Here is a 26,046-nt window from a genome sequence, read left to right as displayed (position 1 = left end):
CGCTGCCCGTCGGCCAGAACGGCTGCAAAAAGAGCCGGCGTGGAGGCTGTGCACGCTGCGGGGACGCTCACGCATGACACGGACGAGGGCGTCGCAGATTTACATACCAGATACAATGTACAAGGCGGCGGATACAAGTGGCGTCATTTGCAGCGCATCTGAATTGGGGCCAACAGTTGAAACCACGTGCATGACTAAAATACTTCGCCACCCACATGGTAACAGCCAGCGAGCGAGGCTACCTTGCTGGCCCGGGCCTCTTCCAGCGAACAGAGGAGTTAACACTGTGTAATCCGCACCACACTTCACAGTCTGTGGTCTCTAATGGCATCCTTCTTTACACACACCTCCGACTGGATTGTGTTCTTCAACACATCTCTAATGCAATGGCACACACTGACCCCGCATCGATCAAACCCCCCCCCCCCCCCTTCCCCCGCAGGCCGAACCGTACCCACCTCGAGCAGACTGTCGCCGACCAGCTGCAGCAGCAGGCTGTGGCCGTGCCGCACCGTCACCGTGCTGGCGTGGCGGGCGGCGTACATGCAGGTGAAGTCGAACATGGCCACGTCCTCGAGGCCGTAGTGGTTGAGCGCGAACACCAGCTGCGGCAGCTGGCCGTCCGTCGAGAAGTCGGCCGCCCCGCGCGCGTACGCCATCAGACGCGCCCGGTCGATGTTGTCCTGCGCCAGCAGCCGGCTGGTGTCCACGTGGTCCTGGCGGCGCCGGCGGCCACGGCCGGTCAGTGCGGGGAGGGCGCTCGGCGGCCGGTACGGGCGCGCGGGGCTGGCCGAGCGTGCACGCTGGTGTCGGGTAGCCGGCCTCACGTCCTGCACGCCCAGCCACGCTGATGCGCTGCGTGCGATAACACTCGGACGCGTTGGAACGGTCGAGCCGCGACGGCTCGAGCCGCACCGCGACCGCGATGCCCAACGCTGGGAGCCGAGGTGTCGGCGCAGTGTGCCGTTGCCCCGGTCGACAGCTCAGATAACGTCATCAGGTCACCAGACGCTGACATCACGTGCCGCCGCAGGAACCCAACGGTAACGAGACCACAAACAAACACAGTGCACTTCCAGTGTCAACACAAGCTCGCATTAATGAGCGGCTGCCTACCTAGCTGTATCAACAATAGCGATGTCGAGCAAAGAAGTTCGTCACCATGTCGCCTCCCGCTGACACCCCGCGGGGCTATCGCTATTGGGTGATACAGATACCACAAACAAACAGCTCTGAAAAACACACCTACCCGCATTAACACGCGCTCGGGTGGAGTGGGGATCAAACTGACCCGCCCGAAGGTTTTTCCAGGATGGCTTCTGAATGGTGCGGCGCAGACGCGCCAGATTTTTGCATAGTTCTAGACAATTTAATGACGAATCGTTTACCTTGTAAAGTCGCTGACCTATGGCAGGCCAAAGTGAGGCCATGGTTTCAGCGAAGTCAATTTCTGGGGAATCGTTCAATCTAATGCAACAACGGAATGTTAGACGAGGCCATACATTTCTGAGATACTTTCTTAAGCAATACAACAGTTGAATGAGCACAGCACATTGACCTAACGTCAGGTATGAAGGTCAGACCAGGGTCAAAAACAACCTGTTTTATTACCCTGGGGCTTGCTGTATGGGATAGTTTCTGGTGCTCATTTCGAATGCATTGATAGCATGAACCGCATTATACATCTTCCATGGACTTCTTAGAGGTCAAAATAGGTCATTGATCCAAAATGACCCAGGTCAACATTTTGTTTTTAGGAACATACTGCCTAGCATAATCTTTGTCGCTTATTCAAATGCAAAACTCGGAACGATCTTGTATGATTTTGGTCATAATGATCTTCAAAAGGTCAAACAAGGTCACTGACCTTAAATGAGCAAGTGACCTTTTGCTTAGAAACGGTTATCTAGGTTGTGGGGGCACTTTGGAGACCAGCGTGGAATTTCACCTTGTTTGACCTTATTTGACCCGAAGGTCATGACCTAGGAACGTGAAACATGACCTAAGTGAGCTCACGTACAGGATAACACGCTCTGTAAATTTGGTGTCGCTAGCTCTTTTAGTTCCAGGATTTAAGGGGGGTCAAACTGACCCCCCACCCGAGCAAAGGGTATCAAGCCGGCCACCCGGGCGCGCGTTTATGGACATCTGGCTGCCTAGTAGCCTTCAGACCATGAGTATCGAGCGCAGAAATGTCGTAATGCCCCCCCCCCCCCCCCCGTACTACCACCAGTCAGTACAGTACACACCTCCAGAATGACACCCTTGGCCAGCAGGCTCTGCTTCTTCGCGGTCATGACGAAGTAGTGCGTCTCGTCCTTGTAGTAAACGATGTTCTCCAGGTCGATCCCGGTGGAGGCGCTCAGCTCCTTGAAGAACTTCTGGTTGAAGATGAAGGCGACGCCGGAGATCTCGTCCACGCTCGCCTCGGCCTCGGTGTGCCGGTTCACGAAGTTGGCCGTGATGGCGATGGCGAGCTTCCCGCGGAACTCTTTGCGTCGGAAGCCTGAGGACGGAGACACGAGATAACCAACAGCGTAGCGCGGCAGCTGGTGATCGTGCGGACGCACTGGAGAGCAGGGTCTAGATCATTTCTTAGTGATGTCGGCTGGCCTTGCGTCTGGACGGTCGGCTTAATGATAGCGACTCGAGCGACTGGAAAAAGTGGCGCAAACGACGAACGAACCTATGAGACATCGCGAGCAAAAACATGGCTTGACTGTGGGTGCCACAGCTACGCATGACAGCATACACAACCGACGACACATAGGAGCAAGCCGGCGTTCATTTCGCGAAGAACGCACGCTGGGCGAGTACGGTGTGGCACCAAGAAGGACTAAATAAGGAGGTAACACAGGTCACGCGAGGTGCTGGTAGAACAAACGATTGTGCAAGCGAGCTCACTGAATGCAGAGGAGCAGAGGATGGATAAATATCCATCCGGCAGTCTCGCGTCCGACCACACGCGCACGGATTGGTAGTTGGATATAGACGCTGACCAATGCATTCAGCTTTATTGTTCTATCTGCACCACGATCAAAACTATGTTTGAAATATGCCTGTTGCCCACTGAACATTCCTCAGTGCCGTGTATACGAGCACGTCGCTGTTATGTTGCTGAGACCAGCAGAGGTCTGGAAGCTTTCCAACAGATGTGGAATTCATTCCCCGCGGTCCATATTACGTTACATCACGTTACGTCGGCAGCAGGCTTCACCAGCTACATCACTGCACTGAATTGTACAAGCCGGCACAGCCACCCGTTATGCTGGCTATTAATAAGCCTGCCGCGCGATGAGCAAAAACGACACGAATAATACAAACAAAGAGAGTACTGCGAGGAATGACGGACACAGGATGCCGATGTTACGATATGGGGAGCGGCTACTGCTGACAACAGGGCTTGCTGCCAGTCTTTACGGCCCGCTTAACAAGGTGCATTGAGGACAGATCACGGAGCGATAAACAGACACGTACAGGGGTGACAGTGGCAAAACACGCCTAACGTAAACGATGGATGAGCTTCACAATGCCGTTTTCGTTTTCGAGCCTTCTTAAGTTCATCTCCACTTAACTCAGGGTCCTGGTGTTTCTGAAAGCCGTTGGAGCTTGCTCTACATGCCGCTGGCACATTACTTGCCGATGTTTTCAGTCGCCATAAAAAACATCTTGGAAACTGAGCTTATCGAGGTAAGGGAAACAACTCGTGGTAAAGCATGACAGTGCCTACCGTATCTGTGGCTGCACATCTGACACGTGGCCGCCACGCGACGCGAACACGCACACTAAGAAACCAGTCGATAATCATGACACCATGTTGACAGCAGTCGCGCAGGTGTTCACACCCAATACCCAACACCTGCATGGCAAATATGGCCTAAAACTGTCTCTGTACTTCAAGGGATAATCTCACCTTTGAGGCCTATTAAAAAACCTGAGCTGAAAACTTGCGACTAACAATAATTTTCAATACCATCCAAATCTGCACCGACATCGGGCAACGATACGTCACATCACCTCATCACAATCGGGACGGACAAGCCAACTTCTTTAATCCATTTACGACCCCAATACAACTCAGTTACAGCTGCGGACACCACCAACCCCACTCGGCGAAAGTGACATTTTTGACGACTCGAAGGTATTTGCCATAAGCTGCCATTCACATATGTGATAACCTTTAAAACAACTCCAAGGTATTTGCAGCAAGCTCTACTTCCACATGAACGACATAGCGTCATTCAAAAATGCTCTGGTCTCATGCTCTACCAAAGCTATTTTCACAACAGCCATGGCCTGCTCGACGGTTTCCATCCCGACTCATGCCCGAGTTCGCCGCATTGAAACATGGTGACCTTTCCAGCGCGCCTTTGTAAAGGTGCTAATCTCCAGCACACAAAGCCACATCTCAAGTGAATGTGACAGATTGGGTGACGTGGAGAATGCTTACGACTGTCCTCCTCGATCGGGTTAGCTACTACAGACTGCCACATTGCTTATCAAGGTAACAATTCGGGACCAATTCGACTTACAGATAGTTACTATGCGGAACGTGACTGAAACTTCCGCGGCACCGCATTTATCCACTGGGTCCCACGAGCGCGGGCAACCGCACGTTCCCCCCGCCCGACTCACACGGGAATAGGCTCAATTTCTCAACACGAGCCATCACCGGAAGGCGTATTAAAACGTCCGACAAGGCTCTCGTCTGGAGGCGACGTGTGTCCCGGTAAACTCCCACCAAAGTCAGCTGCTTTTTTCCCACATGACTCCCACAGCGAAGTGCTTTGCATTTCGCCCCCTGGACGACTTCCACGACGGAGAATGGATTCCTCAGCACTCGCCGAGCTCTCACGTAGAACTTGGTTGCATTCATAGACGTGCCCGATCAGTCCTGTCGCTCATGAACACTGTCGTGCGGTCCTTTTCGCGACGATGCACGAAAACTAAACAGTAAAAAAACCGGAAACTATTGTCGTCATTCTCTGAAACCCGCCAGCGACCGGGCGTGAGCACCCGCCACAAATCGTGATCGGGCACCGCCCTGACTGCGACACGACAGATGACAACCTTGTAGCGCGAGCCTCAGAGCCCGGCCCTGGGACCCAGAGTGTTACCCCGCTTGCCTTCCACCGCCAGCTGGGGTGCACCCGTACGACCCGTACCAGCCGCACCGGCTCCGACACAGCCCCAGCCGACGGCCACCCCCGCATGGGAGCCCCACGCAGCTTCAGCCGGCGCGAACCACTCACAGGGGAGCCCCACGCAGCTTCGGTGGTGATTTGGTTTTTAAGGGCGCGTCGGCATCGGGGCCATCGCAGCTTCAGCAGCCGGCACCACTCACAGGAGAGCCCCACGCAGCTTCCGCCGGCACGCACCACTCACAGGGGAGCCCCACGCAGCTTCAGCCGGCGCGCACCACCCACAGGGGAGCCCCACGCAGCTTCAGCCGGTGCGCACCACTCACAGGGGAGCCCCACGCAGCTTCAGCCGGCGCGCACCACTCACAGGGGAGCCCCACGCAGCTTCAGCCGGTGCGCACCACTCACAAGGGAGCCCCACGCAGCTTCAGCCGGCGCGCACCACTCACAGGGGAGCCCCACGCAGTTCGCAGTCGGTGCGCACCACTCACAGGAGAGCCCCACGCAACTTCAGCCGGTGCGAACCGCCCACAGGGGAGCCCCACGCAGCTTCAGCCGGCGCGAACCACTCACAGGGGAACGTATTCCGCTTGCCGTCGGCACCGATCAGGACGTCGAACTGGAAGCGGGCGGCCGGGTGGTCAGGCGGGCTGAGCCGGGCGCGCCAGCCGGTCCGCTCGTCGGACGGCTCCACCAGCTGCTCGAAGCCGACGTTCTCGTGCAGCTCCACGCCCAGCAGCAGCGCCACCTTCAGCAGGATACACTGCAGCTGGCGGATACCTGCCGGTCGGCGGCACGCGGTGTTACGTGCGTCACCTTCAGCCATCTCTGAGAAGGGCAAGGGCAAGTCTGCGTCCCTCGCATGTTCGCTTCGCCTTGGAAATGGGGCCGGCAACATGTTCCAGTGCATCAGACAAGCGTTGCATAAGCGTCACAATATCCCGTTTTCTTTCGCAATAATTCAATGTCAACAATCTGCAACAACAGGACGGAGGCCGTCGCCGATCAACAGTATGGCGATGACTCATTCTGGGCATTACAAAGCTTTCGGCCGGGTGGGCGAGGCGCGCTGTCTAGGCTGAACTGTGAGCGGGGGGGGGGGGGGGGCATGTTTTTGCGTCGACGGTTCGTACGGCAGGACACCTCGCGCCTAAATGTCCTGTTGGACAAGCCCTGGCCCGGCTCGACCCGGCACGCGACGGGACCACCCGACCCACGTCTCATGCTCGGAGGTGTGTGGGTGCTTAAGCTAGCTGGCCATGGCATTGATAGTTAACTTTTTCTCATGTCATCCGTAAAGGCAGTTGCCAGATCAAGGATAACGCTGGGCGTTCATGCAAAGCTGGTGCAACTGGCCCCTGGAGCCGATTTGCTCAAACAACAGGAGGCCATGCAAATGTATCCCATTGTGACCCAATGATTCGCCATTCTGCCGCCACAGCCAAGGAGGCGGCGATGGTCCCCCAAAGACAACACTGCGAACGGGCATCGTCTCCCCCGGCCGTGCTTGTTCACTGCACCAGGCACTGTTGCATCTGTGCGCGTGGCGCGGACGCGGCCCGACGAGCTGAGAACGGCCGGTACAGACGGCCGCCTCCGGCGTTCCGGTCCCGCCTGTCGCTCTTCTCCCACAGCCACCGCGCTGATGCTCGGGCGCGGCCTTTCGTGACCCCTGTTGATGTGCTGACGAGCACTCCCACCGCGCCGAGGCGCAGCCGGCTTTCCGGAAACTTCGCTGATTTATGGGCAGGGAGGGGGAGGGTGGAGGGGCTTCTGACAGAGCGCTCACCGTGACCCCGGGGTATATCGGGCCGTATCAAAACACACGGAGCTAAAAGCGCACCGTCCACACGGGCAGGGTTAGAAGGGATACGTCAGGCCCGTTTGGATGCCAAGGTGAGGCACAACAGCCGGAGGGGCCGGAGCAACGGGCTTGGGTCTGCTGCATCATCAGGTGCGGACGACTGCCGTGTTCGAGACAGAAACTGGTTTTCCATTTTGCTACATCGTGTAAGCCTCGTGTGGTGGAAATGTTGCACGGGAGTGGTGATGAACAGATAGGCACGCTTGTCGGGCGGTTGTGTTCCAGTTAGACCGCCATGGGTTCTTATAAGATAAGAGAAGATCAAGTGAAGATTGTTCTCAAGTGAGAACATCACTTTACACTCCAGGCGGAGCGTGCTCCATGCATTCGTACATCGGTATCAGATGCGCTTCAGACGAACGACAGGCTGGCAGTGAGGCAGCGCGTTCGTTGGCACAGATCTCCCAGCAGCAGAGACCATTGCATGCGATGCAGTGACTTCGTCAGAGCCTGCCTCTGACCCGTGCCGCGCTCTTCGCGCCGTCCCCCTCTACAGAGCCTCGCCGCCACCCCCGGAGGCCGGCCCCTCCAGCGACGTGGGCGGACCGTGCCAGGTGCAGCCGGTCGAGCGCTGGCGACAGCCCAGCGCCTCCTTTACGGGAGTCCGACAGGTGTGTGCATTAGCAGTTGTCTGGTGACCGTCGGGGCAGCGTCACCTCCGATCTAGCGACCCACTGACACCGTGGCCCGTTTACGCGCCCTGGCCGCGGACAGCAGCACCTCACAGACGCTCAAGAACAACGCAGAGTACATACGCGACCCTTCGCGCCGCTCGAGGTACCTGTGCCAACCAGCTGCGCTGCTGTATACATGCCGTCCATCGCGCCCAGCCCGGCTCCTGCAGCCCGGACTGGCCAGGTCAGAGGGGGCGCTCGTCACCGCTGATAAGCGGGCGTTGGCGACGTCTCTCAATACGATCGGCGGCACACAGATCGCCCCGTCTCCCGACCCAGCGAGGCGCCAGCGAGGAGAGATGGAGCGAGGGGGTGGGGGAGGCGCAGGACACGCTACCGACACCCGAACCGCGGCGATCATGTTACGGCAAACACAACTGTCGCAGCCGCCGCAATCCGCCATGCTCACGTTAACCGGGAAACCGAAACACGGTCGGTGGTGCGCCCAAACGGAGGCTATCCGTCCTGACGCCAGCATTGGGCCATTAGGCCATTAGGCCATTAGGCCATAGGCCACGAGCATTAGGCCACGAGGACGCCAGTCGGCGGGCCGCGTTCAGACCGGGCTCGCGTCCGACGCTCCCCAGCGCGCCTCGGCTTGTGAAAGACCGAGCCTCAGCGCTATCCATCAGCGTCTGACCGTGACCTGCAGCAGCAGACCGCCAGGACGACCTCGCCATCTCGGCACCAGCCGGCGGACGTGGACGGGTCGCCGGCGTCGGGACAGTCCGGAAACACCTGGCGGCCGGTGGCGGCCCGTTGCCGCTTAACTCGGCCGTGGGCGCAGCGTGTCCACGTGCCAAGGGCGCCCCGCCCCCTCCCCTCCCCCCACAGCTGGTGGCCGGCGGCCGAGACGCCAACAATCACACGCTGGTTGCGTCTCAGTCGGGGGCCGGAGGAGCGCCTGCACTGTGCGCATGCACTGCGCCCGACTAGAGACGAGAGGTCAACAGAGGTCACCGTCAGAGACCGACGGTGACGCGATGACCAGAGGAGCAGCCGATGGGCATTGATTGACGCGACGCACAGCATGCCGTGATCGACTCGCACGCAATGAAAACAAGGATCACACAATGCGTCCATCAGTGAAAATCAAATTCCGGTACCAAATCTGCCGCACCCACTTAGGCTGCGGAAACCGCGAGTCTCAGCATCGACCCTGTCCCCACCGGCCGAGCCTGACCGGGTGGCCGGCGCCGGCAGCCGACTGCGGGACGGCTGTCTCGCGGCGGCCGGGGGGAGGGTGGCCGCGGCGGCGGCTGACTCAAGCGGCGCCGGTTGCTCGCCGGCCCGCCGAGCCGCCTCCGGTGATGCCGGCGGACCCACGCCGGCTCCCGGATGCGGCTGAGTCACCAGCTATCTCTGTATTTGCTGAAGCCGCCCCCGCCGGGCGGACAGCACAGCTCGAGACGCCAGCCCTCCTCGGCAGAGGCGTATCTCTGATGCAACACAACACAGATAGCCGTATCTGCGTGGCGTACATTCGAATAAACATGCGACGGAGATAACAGCACGATCGCTTTAAAGACCCGTGAGTCCCCGTGCATTCCCGTCGCATAAAAAACTACGGTGGTATCAGCAGCTCAAAAAATGTTTACCCAGAGTAGCAGCCAACGAAATGAAGCTCTTAACATGACACATACACGATGGTATCCCACGTCGCGACAAGCCGCTATCTCCCAAGAACCACCTGTTGCAACATCACAAACCCACGGATTTTGCCTGGCCACCACGCCGCCGAGCCAGGCATACGGTGAAAGCCGGGTCGGAGTTATTGAACACCAGGCCCAATGCTCGGTTGGCACTCGACGCGGCACGCAACACACGGAGGTCACGTACTCACACTTCATCACGTGCACGGGCTCGAAATGCACATCGGCTTTGATTTCAAGCCGCCACGAACGCGCTTTGTCACGGCGAGGCTGGGTAAGTCTGGTCTCAGGCCATAAAGGCTAACATAACAGGTGATAACACTGCCGGCACGTCTGTGTCAAGGCATGCTACGTCGATTACGGCTTAAACATCGTATATGTCACCTTGGGTCAATGCGTGAGTACCGTGCACTGCTGTATCCTGTTGACTTAAAACATGAGGCACATCCGATGTCCGGAAGACAATGTTGTATCCTTCATAGGTCCTGTGCCGAGTTGGCATGTCGTATCCTCAAATCTCTCCATCTCTCCGATCAATTCAGAACCTACATCAACTGGCGATGATCGTGACACGTAAGAGTCCAAAAGTACCAAAACTGGGGGCGCCATCTCAGACGAAGGGGCCAGCCGCGTGTAAACAGTCGCTGACGCAGCACCTCGCTATCAGCAGCAGTGCGTCATTCGCCGATCGATCACAGCTTCTGCTCCGCTCCCAACGTATGCAAACGGCGCCGGGTGCCGAGTGGGCCACGAGTGAGGCAACCACTAGACGGCGGCTCCTTGGACACAGCGGGCCGCTGCAGCGCGTACTGGGCCGCGCGGGGTGACTGAGCCCGTCAGCGCGCGTCAGCTGTGCCGACATGACGCCTGTCGACGGTCGCGGCAGCTGAGCCAGGCGTTGCGCCGACCTTTGCGCCGTGCCAAGCGTGTCTACGATAAATCGAGGCAGACTGTGCGGCACCACACGGTGACAGGCGTTGAAAGGGTGTCGAATAGAATTTCGCGGTCGCTTTAACGTTCGTAGACAGTACCTATGCGTATCTGCGTAACCGTTGGCTTGAGTGAGTGGCCGTGACTGCGCCAGCAGTGGGTGGGTTCAAACCGTCTGCGGTAGTGTTCACAGCTCCCAGCAGCCCCACAGCCGGCCGAACCAGCGCGTCATGCGTATGGCGCAAACACGACGACAGACGGCATCGCCAGTAGAAATTCAGGTACATGTGATCGAGCGCGCGCTGGCGCCCGGGGAATCCTAATGAGCTTTCGCCACATTTAATCAAGATTACACACATACGACCATTGTAAGTGATCTTCTAGCCGCGAACGCCCCGGCGGTGAAAGATGCAGCATTGCTGAGCTGTTTGCCGCGGCCGTGGGGACCCCGCCGTCAATGTGGCGTTAGTGCCGGACCACGGCGAACACTATGGAACCTCCCCCATCAAGACTGTGCGTGTCTCTGATAACAACAATAAGAACGCCTTCCAATGGAGGCGCCAGAGCCTTTCAGGTGACCACTTCATTGCAACAGAGGAAAAGATTCAAATCTTGGAACAACAGCCAATCATGAGCCGCAAAACAAACCGTCCATTGTTGCCAGAACGCGACAGTGACTAGCAAGGCCAGAGGAGAGCGAATAACATGCATTAGCCGTAAGGCATATATTCAGCGCCATGCGCATTGACAATGCACCGGCACCACCCCAGCGCCACGTCATGCGTTCACCACGAGCGAGACCAGGCTGCGGGCTCTTCCGCGAAGCCCATCAGTGCTCAGCAGGCGTGACCTACGCTGGCCCCGCCCCCTCCCCCTCCCCCAAGGTCGACTCACTGATGTGGTCGATGGCACCGGCGCAGAACTTGCCGAAGAACTTCTTGGCGCCGAGCGCCTTGAGGTCATGGATGACCATGGGCCAGAGGTGGAGGACGTTGTTGCGGCTGAGCCGGTCCCGCTTCTCGACCACCATCACCCGGGCGCCGAGCAGCTGGGCTTCGATGGCGGCCCGCAGACCGCACGGACCGGCACCAATCACCAGCACCTGGAGTACAGACCGGACCGTCAGCCTGACAATCACTACCAACAGACCGCACGGACCGGCACCAATCACCAGCACCTGGAGTACAGAACAGACCGTCAGCCTGACAATCACCACCAACAGACCGCACGGACCGGCACCAATCACCAGCACCTGGGGTACAGACCGGACCGTCAGTCTGACATTCACCACCAACAGACCGCACGGAACGGCACCAATCACCAGCACCTGGGGTACAGGCCGGACTGTCAGTCTGACAATCACCACCAACAGACCGCACGGACAGGCACCAATCACCAGCACCTGGGGTACAGACCGGACTGTCAGTCTGACAATCACCACCAACAGACCGCACGGATAGGCACCAATCACCAGCACCTGGGGTACAGACCGGACTGTCAGTCTGACAATCACCACCAAAAGACCCCACGGACCGGCATTAATCCCCAGTATAGGTGCTGATTGGATTCCAATTTCTTAGAATTTCAACAAAGTCCAATGTGGAAATTGGACGGACAGGGGCAGAGATCTTCTTTTTTTTGGACAGCCGACATAATTATGCCGTGTAACACATTGGTATATTAAGGCCCTCTAATGCAGAAGCAGATTAACTACCCACGATCACTTCCTTTCTTTCCAGATTCGGGCGAGGGTACGAGCGAAGCGAGGGGTGACTCAGATCATTGGTTGCATCACTGTGTTATAATTTGATGTGAATGGATTAGAAATTCTTTGAGCAGCCTGATTTTTTGACACTTTCTGGACGGACTGCTAGTCTATCCTTGAGCTTTGGATAAGGCTTTGGGCAAGAGCTTCCAAAAACCGGCACCTCTAATCACAGGTGCCTGGCGTACGTGTTTCCCTGGCCCGGTTTCCATCAGACGTGGCGTCACTAATGGCCTAAATGTTACATGCACCGATAAATAAGCCAGCATCGCCGCGGCGGCCAATCGCAGGTACGGTGGCCGCTGCATGACTAAGAAGTCTATCCGCCTCAAAGCCCCAATCATCACAGTAATCGTGAGCACCTGCGGCGGGCAGAGGGGCGGGGGGGGGGGCGTCACGAAACCCAGACCGCATGGATTAGCGTCAATCCCGGCACCGGCGGCGCGGGCGAGACCAGCACCCGAAACAACAGCCGGACGGTGCAGACGGGCCGGCACCAATCACTATCGCTGAAACATCTGCAGGCTAACGGGACCCGAACACGAGACATGACGCACCGCGGCCACGTGGCTGCGGCGGATTCGGCGCCCAATGGACGAGGCGGAGGTCTTTCGTCCCAGGGAAGAAAAGCGCATGTGGGGTCTCGGCTAGGCGGCGATCCTTGCATATGGCGATCGATTGGGAAATGCTGATGTGCATGACGCAACTGAATGATGCACTACGACCCAAAATAGAGGAAACGGCGACAGCATTTTCAGGACGAAGTTAATTATCACTTGAGTTACGATGACTTGCATCTCGGAACAGAGGTCATTATTATAACATAAAATACCACCCCCTGACTTCACTATATTGCATTGCTTGACACGACTGCCTTCTTTCGTGATAAGTTAACATAAACTTTTTGCAAGAGTAAATGCGATACGACATAATACATGTTATGTCTTATTGTACACCTTCTCAGAGCACCCAACTTCTACCTTGCCTCGCTAACCTTACTGCCCTTCTAAAAAAGGAGGCAAGCATACAAAGACCGTATTTTGTCTAATAATACTGGCCTCATATCAAAAACTGGCAAACGTGACACACGCCTTTCTTCTTTTGGTGCGTCAATGTGTCCTAACGTAGCAGTGCACATACAATACAGCTTTTGTTTGCAGCACAAACATCCAGGAGCCACAAAAATAAATAGCGATATCACAATTCATGCTGGCCCAGCCCGGAACCAAGGAAACTATCCAGACAGTACAAGGGGATTGCATGCTTTTCCAAAACAACTGAGCAACCTCCAAAAGCAGACAGATCGAGGTGGCAAAGGTACAATGCCAGCGGCCTTTTTTGTGAAAATGCCTCACCCGCCCGAAACAACATCCGCGCGGGCGCGCCGATGCCACCGTGTGCCTTCTGCGCAATCAGCTGACACAGTGCCGCCTAACGTGCCGACGCAAGTGTCACTTTATATTAGCAAAGTGCACAAATAAGTTTTCCGATCTCCTCTCCCTGAGATATACTCTCACCACATCGTACCCTTGCGTGCTTAGAATACGTAGCTGGCTGAAGACGTCATAAAGTCAAGTGGTTCGCGTTGTAAGTTGGGCGACAGCCTGCTTTAAAGTTTCAGGTTGCCCTCGATAAGTTTTGAGTACTGTCTGCGCGACCACGCCCATGATTACCAAGATAGCGGATTTCACGAGCGTTGGTGTAGCTTTAATAGCGTTCTGACTTACCTGTACCTCAAATAAATGCATGATGCAAATATTCAAAAGTGTACAATCCCACTAGCTAGCGGGGCCTGTATGCAAAGCAGAACCATTCTGTAAGCGAATGCTAAGGCACGCGCTGCCTGTCGTCGATGCGCTCCAGATCCGCTCGTTTTTAAGGTAAAATATTTAAATGAATTCACCTGAAGCGTAATAATCGCAGAATCCACGTATATGGAAAACGAGTGGACCGAAGCACAGCATTGGCAAACAGTGTTTACCCACCACCGCTGTTCCTAAGAATGACAAATAGTTTACGAGTCCAGGGGAGCACAGCTGTGATACAGTGATGACGACACTGATGATGACGATTGCATTTTGGGACACTGCGTCCGGTCGGAAATACATCGTCCACTTATGCAGTAGGCAAACGATTACGAGACACGCGATTGCTCTGCTTCAGACAACCGGCACACCAGGGCCGAGACAGCGTTCAAGTTACACTCCAAACGTGCCGCGCCACTCCAGGTGGCTGGCAGCTGACGTGGCCACCTGACGCCGCTACACCAGCCACGGCGAACGGCCCCGGCGCCAGCTGCCCATCTCTCCGAATCTTACAACGGCGCAAGTTGTGACAGAACCACACAGCGTATTCGTCAAATATTTCGAGTCTAAGTCAACAGACTTTTCCAGACCAGCATGGCGGGCCGTTTCCAGTCCCCTCAGACGCCGGCTGGGGGCGCGTCCTCTCAGAAGTCATGAGACCATGGGGTGCGCTGCCCACAACCGGCGTACGACCGTGCCGATTACGGAGTGTCACGCCATCTCTGATACTAAAGGCCGCCCATTTTCGGAGTGAGTTTGCAGTAGGTGCATGCGTGACTCAACAATACTGTGAAATTTGTGAACGATCTCCTTCATGCAGACTGACAGAAGACCACTGAATTCCAAGAAGTCGATATGCTTAGCATTTCCGACATGGTCAGCTGAGTACATTTATTGATTAGAGAGAAACACTGAACCAATTATTTAGATGAAAACACGCCTTCCCGACAGCGTCCGTCGCCAATCGAAAAGACGTCCGTCACTATTCCCATGGTGACGTCACAAACCATCTCCGTTAACGGCCAGATTCCGTTCGCTAGCTCCAGCCACGTGCACGCGTTAGCTACCAGACTGGCACATTCATGACCGACGCCGGCCTCATCGGGGTCAGCTGAGCCGTGCCGTGACGTCGCACGGCGCCGAGGGTCGGCCGGCGGCGCGCGTCTTTATACGCCGGCTGGCCTTATAAGGCGGCCAGGGCGCCAGCGAGCCGGCCGGCCGGCCGGCAGACCTGCCACGCGCACCGCGCCGCCCGCATAGAAATGCCCCCCGATCTGTATCAGCCAATCCGTGACGGCAGACCCGCGCGAGGTCACCGCGAATCGGCCGGATCCGAGGGCGCCGGGTGACAGGTCACAGACAGCCGGAATAAATGTGGCGACTCTGAGATAGGAGGCGGGACGACGGCGGCGGGCGAAATTTAATGGTATCGAAGTGGCGACACTGGGTGGAAGATGACAGCTGGTGGCAGTTACTTCAATATGTCGCGGCAAGGCTATGTTACCGCTCAATCAGATCACGTTAATAAGGTGCGTGCATATTTCTGTTGGTTTGTTTGCGGTGAAATTAATTTGTCCTATTAAGGAAAAGTGTGTCACTTTTCAATTCGTCAGAGTCTGAGAGAAGTGTCGGATTTCGGTGGTGAAGGCGAATCCTTTCTGTCTTGTTTTATTTACACTTGCTTTCATTCGCAGCGTTGATCACAACCCATTTGGATGTGTTGTGCGGCACTCCCAGCGCCCACCAGAGCCCGACCAGCCGTCCCGACACTGCGCACTTGCCTTGGTGTCGACACACGCCTGCCCGCGGTTGTAACACTTGTGAGACGCCCGCTTGTCGAACTTGGCAAACAGGCCCAGAGCTTTCCATGACTGGAGATTCGCCTGTAAGGAGAAAACAATCGGTCACGTAAAGGAAATGACTTAATGACACTATGGAAGCTGATGTGGGATTCAAATCGCTGTGGCGAAGTTCACATCCATACACTATTGCTATATTCTATATCATTGCTATATTCTATATCTAATACCATCGCTCATATTATGAGCCCATGGCATATGTGCACACGTGTGACCAGCCTTCATATTGGGAAGTGCGGAAATAACATTCCCAGCTTTACCCATTTGACGCCACACATCTCAGGTCACCTTTTGAAACGCACACCGTATCACGTCATCACGAATAATGCAGCTCTCACGTCACGTCCAACAGAGTCTCGTGAAGACGGAAACCCTACACTCGGTGCATGCGCAGCATCTGAGGGGCAAATGGCTGACCCCCCCCCCCCCCCCCCACGGCCGCGCAGTCACCTGCATGATCCCCTGATCCGTTATGTCCCACACGCTATCTCAATCAGACTACTTCGGCTAAAGGGCCCGCCCTGCTGCAAAAAATCTACTGCAAAAACTCAAACACGGTATGAGTGCTACACGACAAAACTTACACTGCAAAACCTTACACTCGTCATTACTTATGCAGCAGACTTATAGTCTCCACACATACGCAGCAATACTCTCACTGCAAAAACTCATGGACAACATGAGCACTACACGACTAAACTTATACTGCAAAAACACATGCCAGTCATTACTTCTACAGCAGGGCCTTGACCGCCTATTACTTCTACAGCAGAGCCTTGATCACAAGTCTTTGCCGTAGCACTAGTGTCGCGTCCAATTCTTTGCAGTGCAGTAGAAGTAGCGAAGTGCATAAGCAGTGGCTGCATAAGTTTTTGCAGTAGCGGTAACGACAGATATAAGTGTTGAAGCACAAGTTTTGTCGTGTAGCATCAAAAAATGTGTCGCGCATAAGTCTTTGCAGTACAAGTTTTGCCGCGGCGCACTAATGGCGCGTACAAGTATTGGGAGTAGAAGTTATGACGTGGCATTTCTATCGGTAGGCGTTTTTGTTGCACCACTAAGCCGTGGAACCGGGTGTGCCCACGGTGTCACCGACCGTCCCCGGCCGGAGGCGGTTTGGGCACCAGGCGCCCGCCATATGTGGCGTGCCACCACTGCACGGGCTGCAGCATCACCCGTGCTAATGACCCCGCCCGAGCCAGGCCCGGGCCGCCAGCGGCGCTGCCACTGCCAGACGCCGCCCCTCTCCGTGGCATCCGCCGCGCCCGGATGCCGCGCGCCCGTGTTGTCTCCGCTCCAGCCGGCCGTCAATGCATCAACGCCGGCATCCACTCCGGAGCCAGTCGGCGACCTTGGACCGGCCGGTCGGAGTGCGCACGTACGCAGTCGGTCGGCAGTGCGCCGCCACCGGATATTGCCGCCGACTGAGCAGCAGTGCGGCAGACTTGCGTCCGGGACAAAGGGCTAACGAGAGGAGGAGGCTTTGGATGCCCCGGCAGCCGCCGCCGGAGCTGCAGCGGTCCGACTAAGTCCGCTCCGCACCGCTCTCATCTCACAACCAGTTTTCGGCCGGCACGCCGGCAAGCCGCCCCAAATATTCAGCATTGAGGAGCTGAAATGCCTAAGTCGTCAGCACGTTTTTTATAGGCGAGTCAGACAGTGGGCTTCAGCTATGTCCGGGCAGGCTGAAGACGGACTCCTGCGGGACGCGTCAGTGACCGAAGCTTACCCTGCACAGATTGGCAATCAGCGCACTCTTAGGTTGTAAACACGTGCATTCCACACTAGCTCGCATGGGCCCATACCCCTTGATAAGACACATGGCACGCCACCTGCACTTTACGTAACATACAGATCACCCGCCAGCATTTCCATGGCTGGGATGTAACGGTCCCGCGAGGCTCACTGGGACGACCCGAGCCGAACCCGTCCGGCCAACCGCTGGAGTCGGTCAGGACATGACCCCATAACCGGCAGTCCGCTGGGACGACCGAGGCCCGCGCGTGCCGCACCTCCCGCTGTCTGACCGTTGCTATTTGTATAGCACGTGACCTAATACCCGCCACGCTGGGCGCGGGGTGCCTCCAGCGCGCCCCGCTGTCCGCTCACCGACCAGCGGTACTTGTCCAGCGCGTGACACGCTAGGTGTCGCCAGAGGTGCCCCAGGTGCCGTCCTCTGAGTGACCACCGGTGCCTGTCCACCACGTGACACGCTAGGTGCCACCGGAGGCACCCCAGGTGCGTCCCGTTGTTCGCTCACTGGCCATCCAGCGCCTGTCCACCACGTGACCCGATAGCCGTCACCGGCGGCACCCCAGGTGCGCGCAGTGTCGTCGTCTGCTGGCGACCCGCCCGGGGCACGGTGCCCGGGGCTGGGGCCAGGCGGCCGTTGTCAGCCGGTAGCGGCCCGGGTCACCAGCTGACGGCGGCGGGAGGTGACGGCGCCAGCTGAGCTCTCCTAACGACCGCGGACACGACTAGCGCCAGTCGGTGCCGTCCCAGCCGCGACCAAACGCAGGCCACATGAGTGCCACGAAGTGGAGCGAGATGGGAGGGATCAAGCAGGCGGACGGGCACACGGGAGATCCAGTGGCGTTAGTCACGTGACATGCTGATCCCGCGCGTCCATGGCAGGATACAGCCATCGATGCACGATGTCAGCACCCGCACGAGACAAGGCACCGCCGGCGTGACACGGTCACGGTCGATGCTGCGTCGAGCGCAGCCTCCCCGGGCCGGCGGTCGACGCCGTCCCCGCACGGTCGGCGGCACGTCCCGGGCATTCCTTTCGACAGGTTCCCCAAGGTCATCGCCTCGCCCCGCTCCGCCGCATCCCCGGAGCGTGTCGTCATGAGCCAGCCGGCCGCGCCGCGTCCACCGGTGGGGAGGGAGAGAGAGAGCGGTCGGCGAACCGGCCGCGGACGCGCTCCGTCCCCACCCCTCCTCCCTCTTTCCCCATCCCCTCTCCTGCAGTGGTGCCCGGCCGGTCAGCAGACTGCAGAAGGCAGGACACGGGAGGTCACATATCACGCTGGTCCACCCGCCCCGCACCTTCGCACCCGCCCCTCAAGTGATGATTACACATCCGCTTACTGCCTCCTCGATGCTCAGTAAAGGGCCCGGACTCGGACGCCCGGCTGTTGCTATCTTATCACGGACGCCACAGAAGGCCAAACACTGCCCAGCGCGCGCCACCATCACGTGACACGTCACCGCGCCGAGACCGCTAATTCATCGCAGGTCAAAGTCGCGCCAACCTGGCCGTCTAGTCCGTTCAGTTCACCGGCTTCCCGCCGCGAGCGGTCGCCCAGCCAGTCATGTGGCGTCACATGACGTCGGGATCGCACAAATCCGTTGACAGCAGATGGTTCGGGCGGGCCGCGCCGTCCCCTAGCTGGTCGGCCGGCGAGCGATGACGCTCCAGCCCGGGGCGTCGACCAACCCGGACCGGCGCAAAGAGCATCGCAACAGCGCGATTCCGGCGCAGGCAGACGGCGACGGCGTGTGAGGGCGGCAGCAGTCTCTCCCCTCCTCGAAAATCAGTTTGGTTTGTGGCACTTGAGCTGGGGGGGCGACAGTTGCAGGCCACGCAGGGACACGCCCAGCCCTACCGATACGGGAGCAGCACAACGGACGGCGCCGCATTACTTCGGTGACCATTTTGTCCGATCAACAGTCCCCCAACCCGCTTGACCAGTCGACGGGCCAACTTCGCCGACAACGGTATGGCAGCCGCGCCGGCTGAGCGGACAGCGTGGCGTTGTTCGCTAGCGCTCAGGAGCCGCTGCAGTAGGCCAAAGACGTTGGCTGGCTACAGGCAGAGGCGATCAAAGGCATAGGACGGTTCAAAAAAGCATCCGGTTAATGGGCCAATTACAGCGTCTGCGTGTTACTCACGACCCACTCATTGCACGTGGTTCAGGGGCGTAGTTTCCTGTTCAATTGGGGGGAGGGGGGGGGCAACTTGGGCTCCAGCTCCCCCCCCCCCCCACACTTGAGAAGAGAGTGGGTCAAATCGGGCGAGACACCGATTTGTTGGCATGTTTTGGTGAGAAGTTGGGTTATTTTTCACTGTTCACCCCCAACCCATTTTTTGAAACTACGCCTCTGATGTAGATGCTATTTGATACATTTAACTTGTTGGGTTGGTCGGAAAATGCCTGCTGGGGCGTTAACAACACAGAAATTTGCGACAGCCTGGTGCACATCACTTTTTTCCTGTTAGCCGGCATCTCTTTACGCCAGCATAATATTTCCACAACAGTTGCATGATATTTCTGCACAGTTTCAGTGCCCACACGGACTGTAAGTGAAACGAGTGCAACATACCGCTGCTGGCAATTATGGCGATGGTTTAGGCCATGGCTTCATTGCCGAGGGTAAATGTCCAAAAGAAAAAAAATGCCGTTGGTATTTCATGACGCTTGAAAACCTGCTTTTTGAAAGCTTAATGTTCTGCTCGTTTCCTGAAAACAAAACTCTCTTTTTGGAAGGAGGGCAGACCCCATTCAGTTCATAACAAGATATTAACGGCTTATGTTAAGTTGCATAGATTCAGGATGCGTTATGGTATATATTGAAAAATGCATTGGCAACTGATCATTGACTTCCGCCTCATTCTGACGAGATCAGCATCAGTATCATCGGTGCTCCACGCAATTCCTTCCGCCCAGCAGCCAGCTGCGCCCATTTCTGGTCTCCCCGCGAGTCATTAGAATCCTCACGGACGCCGTTTCCACCTCCACAGTTTGGCTCACTTCGGACCCATTAGCGGGCTTTCTCCGTGATGGAGGATGTACGAGCGGGCGCCAGCGGCAGTGGGCGTCAGCGGCCAGCGGTCCGCCAGCCGGGCGATTCAGCCGGCCGACCGCCAGGCCCAAGCTCGCGCGGTCAGCTGACGTGGACAGCCGGCTCGGACGCTCTGCCCCGAGCCGAGGGGATGACGGGGGCGAACTCATAGGCGTTACGAGCTCATAAAGATGCATGCACTATAATTTTGACGCGTCACCTCATTCTAACACAATCATGTGTCTTCGACAAATGCACTCTTCTTTTTGCCTCGCGTATTCTTCGAGCTGCAATCTCGGGAGGCGACGTGTTAGGAGACGCCCCCGGTAAACACGGCTTATATGGGGCGCCAGCTCGTCTGCAGCCCCCCAGCAGCCGCGCAAGCGCCGGCCTTACCGGCAGGAGCCGAGCACTGCTGCACATATCACGCGTCACCACCATGGCTCTACCCAGGGTCACGTTACGGCCTCCGTGTACTCGTCAGAGCGTAAAAAGGCCGCGGGCTGAGGGCAGCCATACACTGCCCAGTGCAAAATCACTTCAGCGACCATAAACGGAACACCATGCTGGCGCTGTGACCAACCCTGATCGAAGCACTCGCTAGCATATATGGCGTCAGAGCACATAGTCATCGCGCTAGTCTGTGGAGCACGCCGCACGCACGGGAGGCCGTCTTGGACCCGCGACGACCGGGCCTGACCAAATCTTGCGAGGCGCGTAGGAGGCACTTCGCCAGCTGTTTCACGGGCCGCGTTTGTCGGTGTGCTCGGGCGCTGACTGAAGTTCAAGCCTAGTACGGAACAGCGCCGAGGAACGCCAGCGCCCGAGGCCCAGAGCGGGCTGGACCCCTCGCCGTGGCACACGTCCGGCTCTGGCCTTGCGTCGCCCGTCTGCTCGAGCCGTGCGACAGGTGCCCCGCGGTGGAGGCTGAGGCGTCGGGGGCGACGCCGGTCGAATGGATGCGCTCACTGATGCCCCCGCTCACTTGCGGCATCACCGGCACGCGTGGGGAGGTGGTGACGTTGCACGGTCTCTCCGACGGCAGCGGCACACAGGTGGTCGAAACAGTGCGCCGCACAGACGTGACAAGGTCGCTCCACGAGTCGGGTTGGACCCATGAGCCCGGCGCCGGACGCCGCTCCCGGGGGAGACCAGAGGGCGCGGCAGGCAGAGCGTCACGTCGCACACAGCTGCTATGCTGGCCATGGGAGCGGGAGAGGCAAGACCGGCCACGGCCCGCACGCTTTCGTGAAAGTTTCACACGCTGTTATGTTTATAACTATGTCGATGGGAGGCAAGAATTCACTGAAGTAAGGGTTTGGCGAGCCTACTTTTGGGCACATTCCTACGCTTCTGGTCCCAGTTGTGACGAGCAGTTCCGGCTTACACGCGGAGGGCAAACACACATGCTTACCTTCAACTTCGGGTAGAACTCAGGAAACTGTGCCGGCGTGAGGTTGAGGGCCGCGCACAGCTTCCTGTAGTGACCTAGGATGCCCTTGAGCGTCTGCGCCGCGCACAGCTGGTCGAAGTGATCCGAAGCCTGCGTCGACTCGACGGAGAGCCCGTTGTTGTCCGGCATCGCGCCGCCTTCCACTGCACGGACTGGTCAGAGCCCGGCGCGTCTGACGCATCCTGGAGCGGACCCGAGCCGTGTCAGCGCGGCGGGCGACGGCCGGCCGCGGCGCACCGTCATCCAGCCAGGCGAACTCGCACGGCCTAATACGGCCGCGCACACATACACAGCTGACGCGGCGCCGGCTCCTCCTCCGGCTTCGGCCGCTCGCCGCACTGTTTACACACGGGTTTGCGGGGACACCGCAGAGCGATGAGGGATCAGCGACGGCCCGATGCCGATAAGCGTCGGTAAACTCGGGGTGGACGTGCAGCGAACGGTCGTGAAGTTTCACACCCTACCGTTTGTGGAATTCATCGCCAAAGCTACAGCGGCATATTTACAGAAACAGCGACTAGTGTGCACTAGGCATGCATGCTGCACGTGTTCAGTTACGCAGATTCTACAAGACATCAACACCGGAGATAGGCTCTACAGAATCCCGGGAATCTGTCGTATCTCGTATCTTGCGGAGCAACGATACTGTTTTATGGACGGGGAGGTGCGTCGTAATAGGGTCGCCATCCGCGGGTGTGGAAACAGGGGATGTGCAGAGGGGGGGGGGGGGAATGACCCTCCCGCTCTTTGTGAGAGATAAGGATCTTGATCATAACGCATGGGAGGAACCGACTTCAAAAAGACGGCCGGTCCTCCCAGTCACTGTGAAGTTCGTACGCCCCTGCGGCTATCTGCGTGCAAACCACTTCCCCACACCCCAAGGTGAAGCACGTGAAGGCAGCAGTCTACAGACTGCGGGAACTGCCGGCGTCGTACGTGTATCTGCAGCATCAAAGTCCGGGTTTCATAGTCAAACCAGCGGACAAAGCTAATAAACTGAATGGGGTTCTGGCCTGTCCCTCACTCAAGGCGGTCGCCCAAGCTGCCTTGCCTCAGTAGTTTGCCAATTGGTTACACGCGTTTTCTGGGATAACTTGGCTAACTATTGATACCTATCGTTTGCTCTTTCCGAGATGATCTCTGAAATCAAAACGGGTGAAGAGGCCGAGGCCAGGATCTCCGGAGTGCAATGGTACAGATGGTGATGGCGTACGACGCAGGGACGCGCAGGTACAGATGATGATGGCTTGCCTCGTACCGAGAGAGCGTGCGATCGAGACCAGCAGTGCTCACGCCTCTCCGCGCTACACGACAGCCGTGAACCACAGCAGCGGCACAAATGCACGCGAGTTTTCAATCGGCAATGGGGCATTCGCCATGAAAGAATTCCTAAGGCAATAGTGCCTCACGATCAAACGTTTCATTCTTGTGCCAAAACTGGTTCAGCCATACTGTGAACGCCGAAGTCAAAGATGTATCGCATTAAAAGTACAAGGAGGGTCTGATAATGGATCCTGACAGCCCCAGTTCTGAAGGTGGTCATAAATGCATGGTGAAAACAGCGGAGATTAACGGGGGCGTGCAGGCTCAGGGAAGTCTCCACGTTTCCGAAGGTTTGAGTTCACCCTCCTCGACGTCACCAACGGGAGGAACTGGCAGGTCAGGGGCATAGTCTCTTAAATTGAGGTGTGGGGGGGGGGGGGCTGAGCAACGAGAGGTGACGCAACCCACCCCCAAAACACATCGACTAACAGGTTCTTCCCCAGATTCTGGCACACTTTCGTCTCACAGTAGGGGGGGGGGGGGGGGCTGGAGCCCAGGTTGTGGAGGGGGCCCTCCTCCCCCAACTGAACAGGAAACTGCATCTCTGGACCACGCAACATCAGCCCTCGGTTGATGTAACCCCTGGTAGCAGCGACGATCCGACAGTCCCGAAGCTTCAGTCCCGCCAAACCACAGCGGCAGCCGCCCCTCGTTGTCAGTTGGCGTGATCCCAGGCATAAAACATTGGTGCTGTTATTCGTGAAAACACCTCTGATTCGCCCTATGGTGATGCAAGGAAAAAATTATACCTAACCTTTTATTTTCCGTTCCCCTTTTTGTGACATTCTTAGCTGGTCGTATCACCAATGACACATCATGCGTACCCTGCGTGCCCCCCCCCCCCCCCTCCCTCCAACGGAAACGATGCTGTGCTTTAACGAAGGCTGCAATAGCGGTCTGGGTTAGGGCGGACCAACACCATCAGATCTCGGCGCGAGCCAGGCACCGAATGTAGCGCCGATTACGCCAAATCAGACCGAAGAGGGAAAACTGTCCTGACAACTGTCTCGGAGGGACTAGAGCCATGCTAGTCTCATCTCGCTCATCCGCCAGAGGATTGGGTTATCGGTTTTGTCCGTTGAGAACCAGTTCATGGGAATGTTCCACATTTCAAGATAATGAAGCTGGCGTCAGATATGACGAAATAAGCTCACTTATAACTACAGGTATACTTTTACGTGGGAAAAGACTTCTCTAGACGACAAAATTTGTCCGTTTTAAAAATATGCTCCTCGATAGCGTCATTGTTTGCTTACGTCATTGTATACTGAAAAACATTCGTTAAAAGCCAATTAACGGCCGCTATATCTGGAAATCGCTCTCACGAACGTCAGATATGACTCGACTCGACAATTATATTTTTCTTGGCCTTGATCGCCGCATGGCAAATAGACTGACAGGATGTAAATGACATTCTTATGGCGTCATGGGTGACTGGGTGACCTTGAAATAGTCCCCCCCCCCGAAAAGCCTGTCCATCTTCGCGGGCGTGTAGCTCAGAAACTAGACGGGTCGGGGTCTTTAGGACAAGGCTGTGGACTGCACCCACAGATCTTCCAGATCGGCTATTTCAATTCAAAACCCCTACAAATATGGAACACTCCTTTAAGTTTCCCCCACCGATACAATGAGTTGGTCCTCCAGCCTCGAGAGGTAGTGGTGACGCCCCTAGAAAGGTCGTGGTGACGTCCCTGGTGAGGTAGTGGTGGCGCTCCTGGTGAGGGCACATAACAAGCCGGCATGATCTCTGCATTTTGGAACAATAATTGCAGGCATGTCTTATCCGATGTGAGGGTGTAACTTTCTGTTCAGTTAGGGGAGGTTACCCCCCCCCCCCCAACTTTGAGAAAAAATTGTGTGAGATCCCGGAAGAAATCATGCCTTCGCATTTTGAGGGCTGGTTTAGCTTATTTACCATGCCCCTAATTTATTTTGCAAAACTGCATCTGACAACAGTCAGATGCAGTTTCGCAAAATGATCGGACTATCTGTCGGATGAACTATCGGACGTATATGTTTGTCGACATTTCGTCTATGCTTTGAACTGCTCAAAATGAGGAGGCCCAGCGCGGATAGAGCAACCAAACAAACCAATGATGCTCGCTTATGCTTATGCTCGCTTCAATTCGTTCAGATCGGAAACTAAGACACGTTGGGGATTTCGAACGACGAAAATGGCAAAATGTGCAAGCAAATTAAGCAACTATTTCAATAGCACCGAGCTCAAACGCCCCCAAATGGTAATTGACAAGCTATCTTTACAACTTTACGCCAAAAAACAAGGTGTCGGTTCCTCAACACCGACTCAAATTTAGTAAACAGGGGCCTGCTTCCAAAACCCCTATCTACGATATCGCTCGTCCACACACCTGCGAAGAAAACCGCTCCGAAGAATGTCCAGAACATGCACAGATCACTTAAAGCACGCGCTATGTCCATAATTAAACCAACTTTTCTAATGAAGCTAAAACTAATGCCGCACTCGCCGCATACTCCCTCTCCGCGCGACCACCTCGCACTGACTACCCTGACTCAAACAGCCCACGCGACGCGGCTATCGTCGCGATCGCTCCGTACCACAGAACGCGGAGCCAGCTGACGGACAGCTGATCCTGCACATGAATTGTGCTGCCATCTCGTAACCTTAAACTACACTATACCTTGCATTTCTGGTAATAGGGGAAGCGACCGTGATGGTTACATGTTAAATCACATGGAGTTGCCCCAAGCAACGCTGCACACCAGCAACTTGCGCTCAATAGCACACTTAAATCTATTGGCCGAACTGAATA

General features: G+C 56.7%; 1 protein-coding gene across 1 annotated transcript; it reads right to left on the bottom strand.

Annotated features, from left to right (window-relative positions):
• Nucleotides 1–25,760, bottom strand: LOC119095741 (F-actin-monooxygenase MICAL2; the record flags this gene model as incomplete). The annotated part of the gene is given in 8 exon segments (XM_037218597.1): nucleotides 1–22; nucleotides 459–716; nucleotides 2,250–2,506; nucleotides 5,715–5,921; nucleotides 11,156–11,363; nucleotides 15,613–15,714; nucleotides 21,893–22,113; nucleotides 25,624–25,760. Coding segments are annotated over 7 exon segments (1,222 nt in total), but the record flags the coding sequence as incomplete, so codon positions are not given.
• Between the last annotated feature and the right edge of the window lie 286 nt (nucleotides 25,761–26,046).

This window comes from Pollicipes pollicipes, unplaced genomic scaffold, assembly GCF_011947565.3.
Source record: "Pollicipes pollicipes isolate AB1234 unplaced genomic scaffold, Ppol_2.1 Scaffold_1770;HRSCAF=2070_pilon_pilon_pilon, whole genome shotgun sequence".
NCBI classification, from domain to species: domain Eukaryota; kingdom Metazoa; phylum Arthropoda; class Thecostraca; order Pollicipedomorpha; family Pollicipedidae; genus Pollicipes; species Pollicipes pollicipes.
The sequence above is the reverse complement of the archived record's forward strand: the minus strand, read 5'-3'. Positions and strand labels throughout refer to the sequence as shown.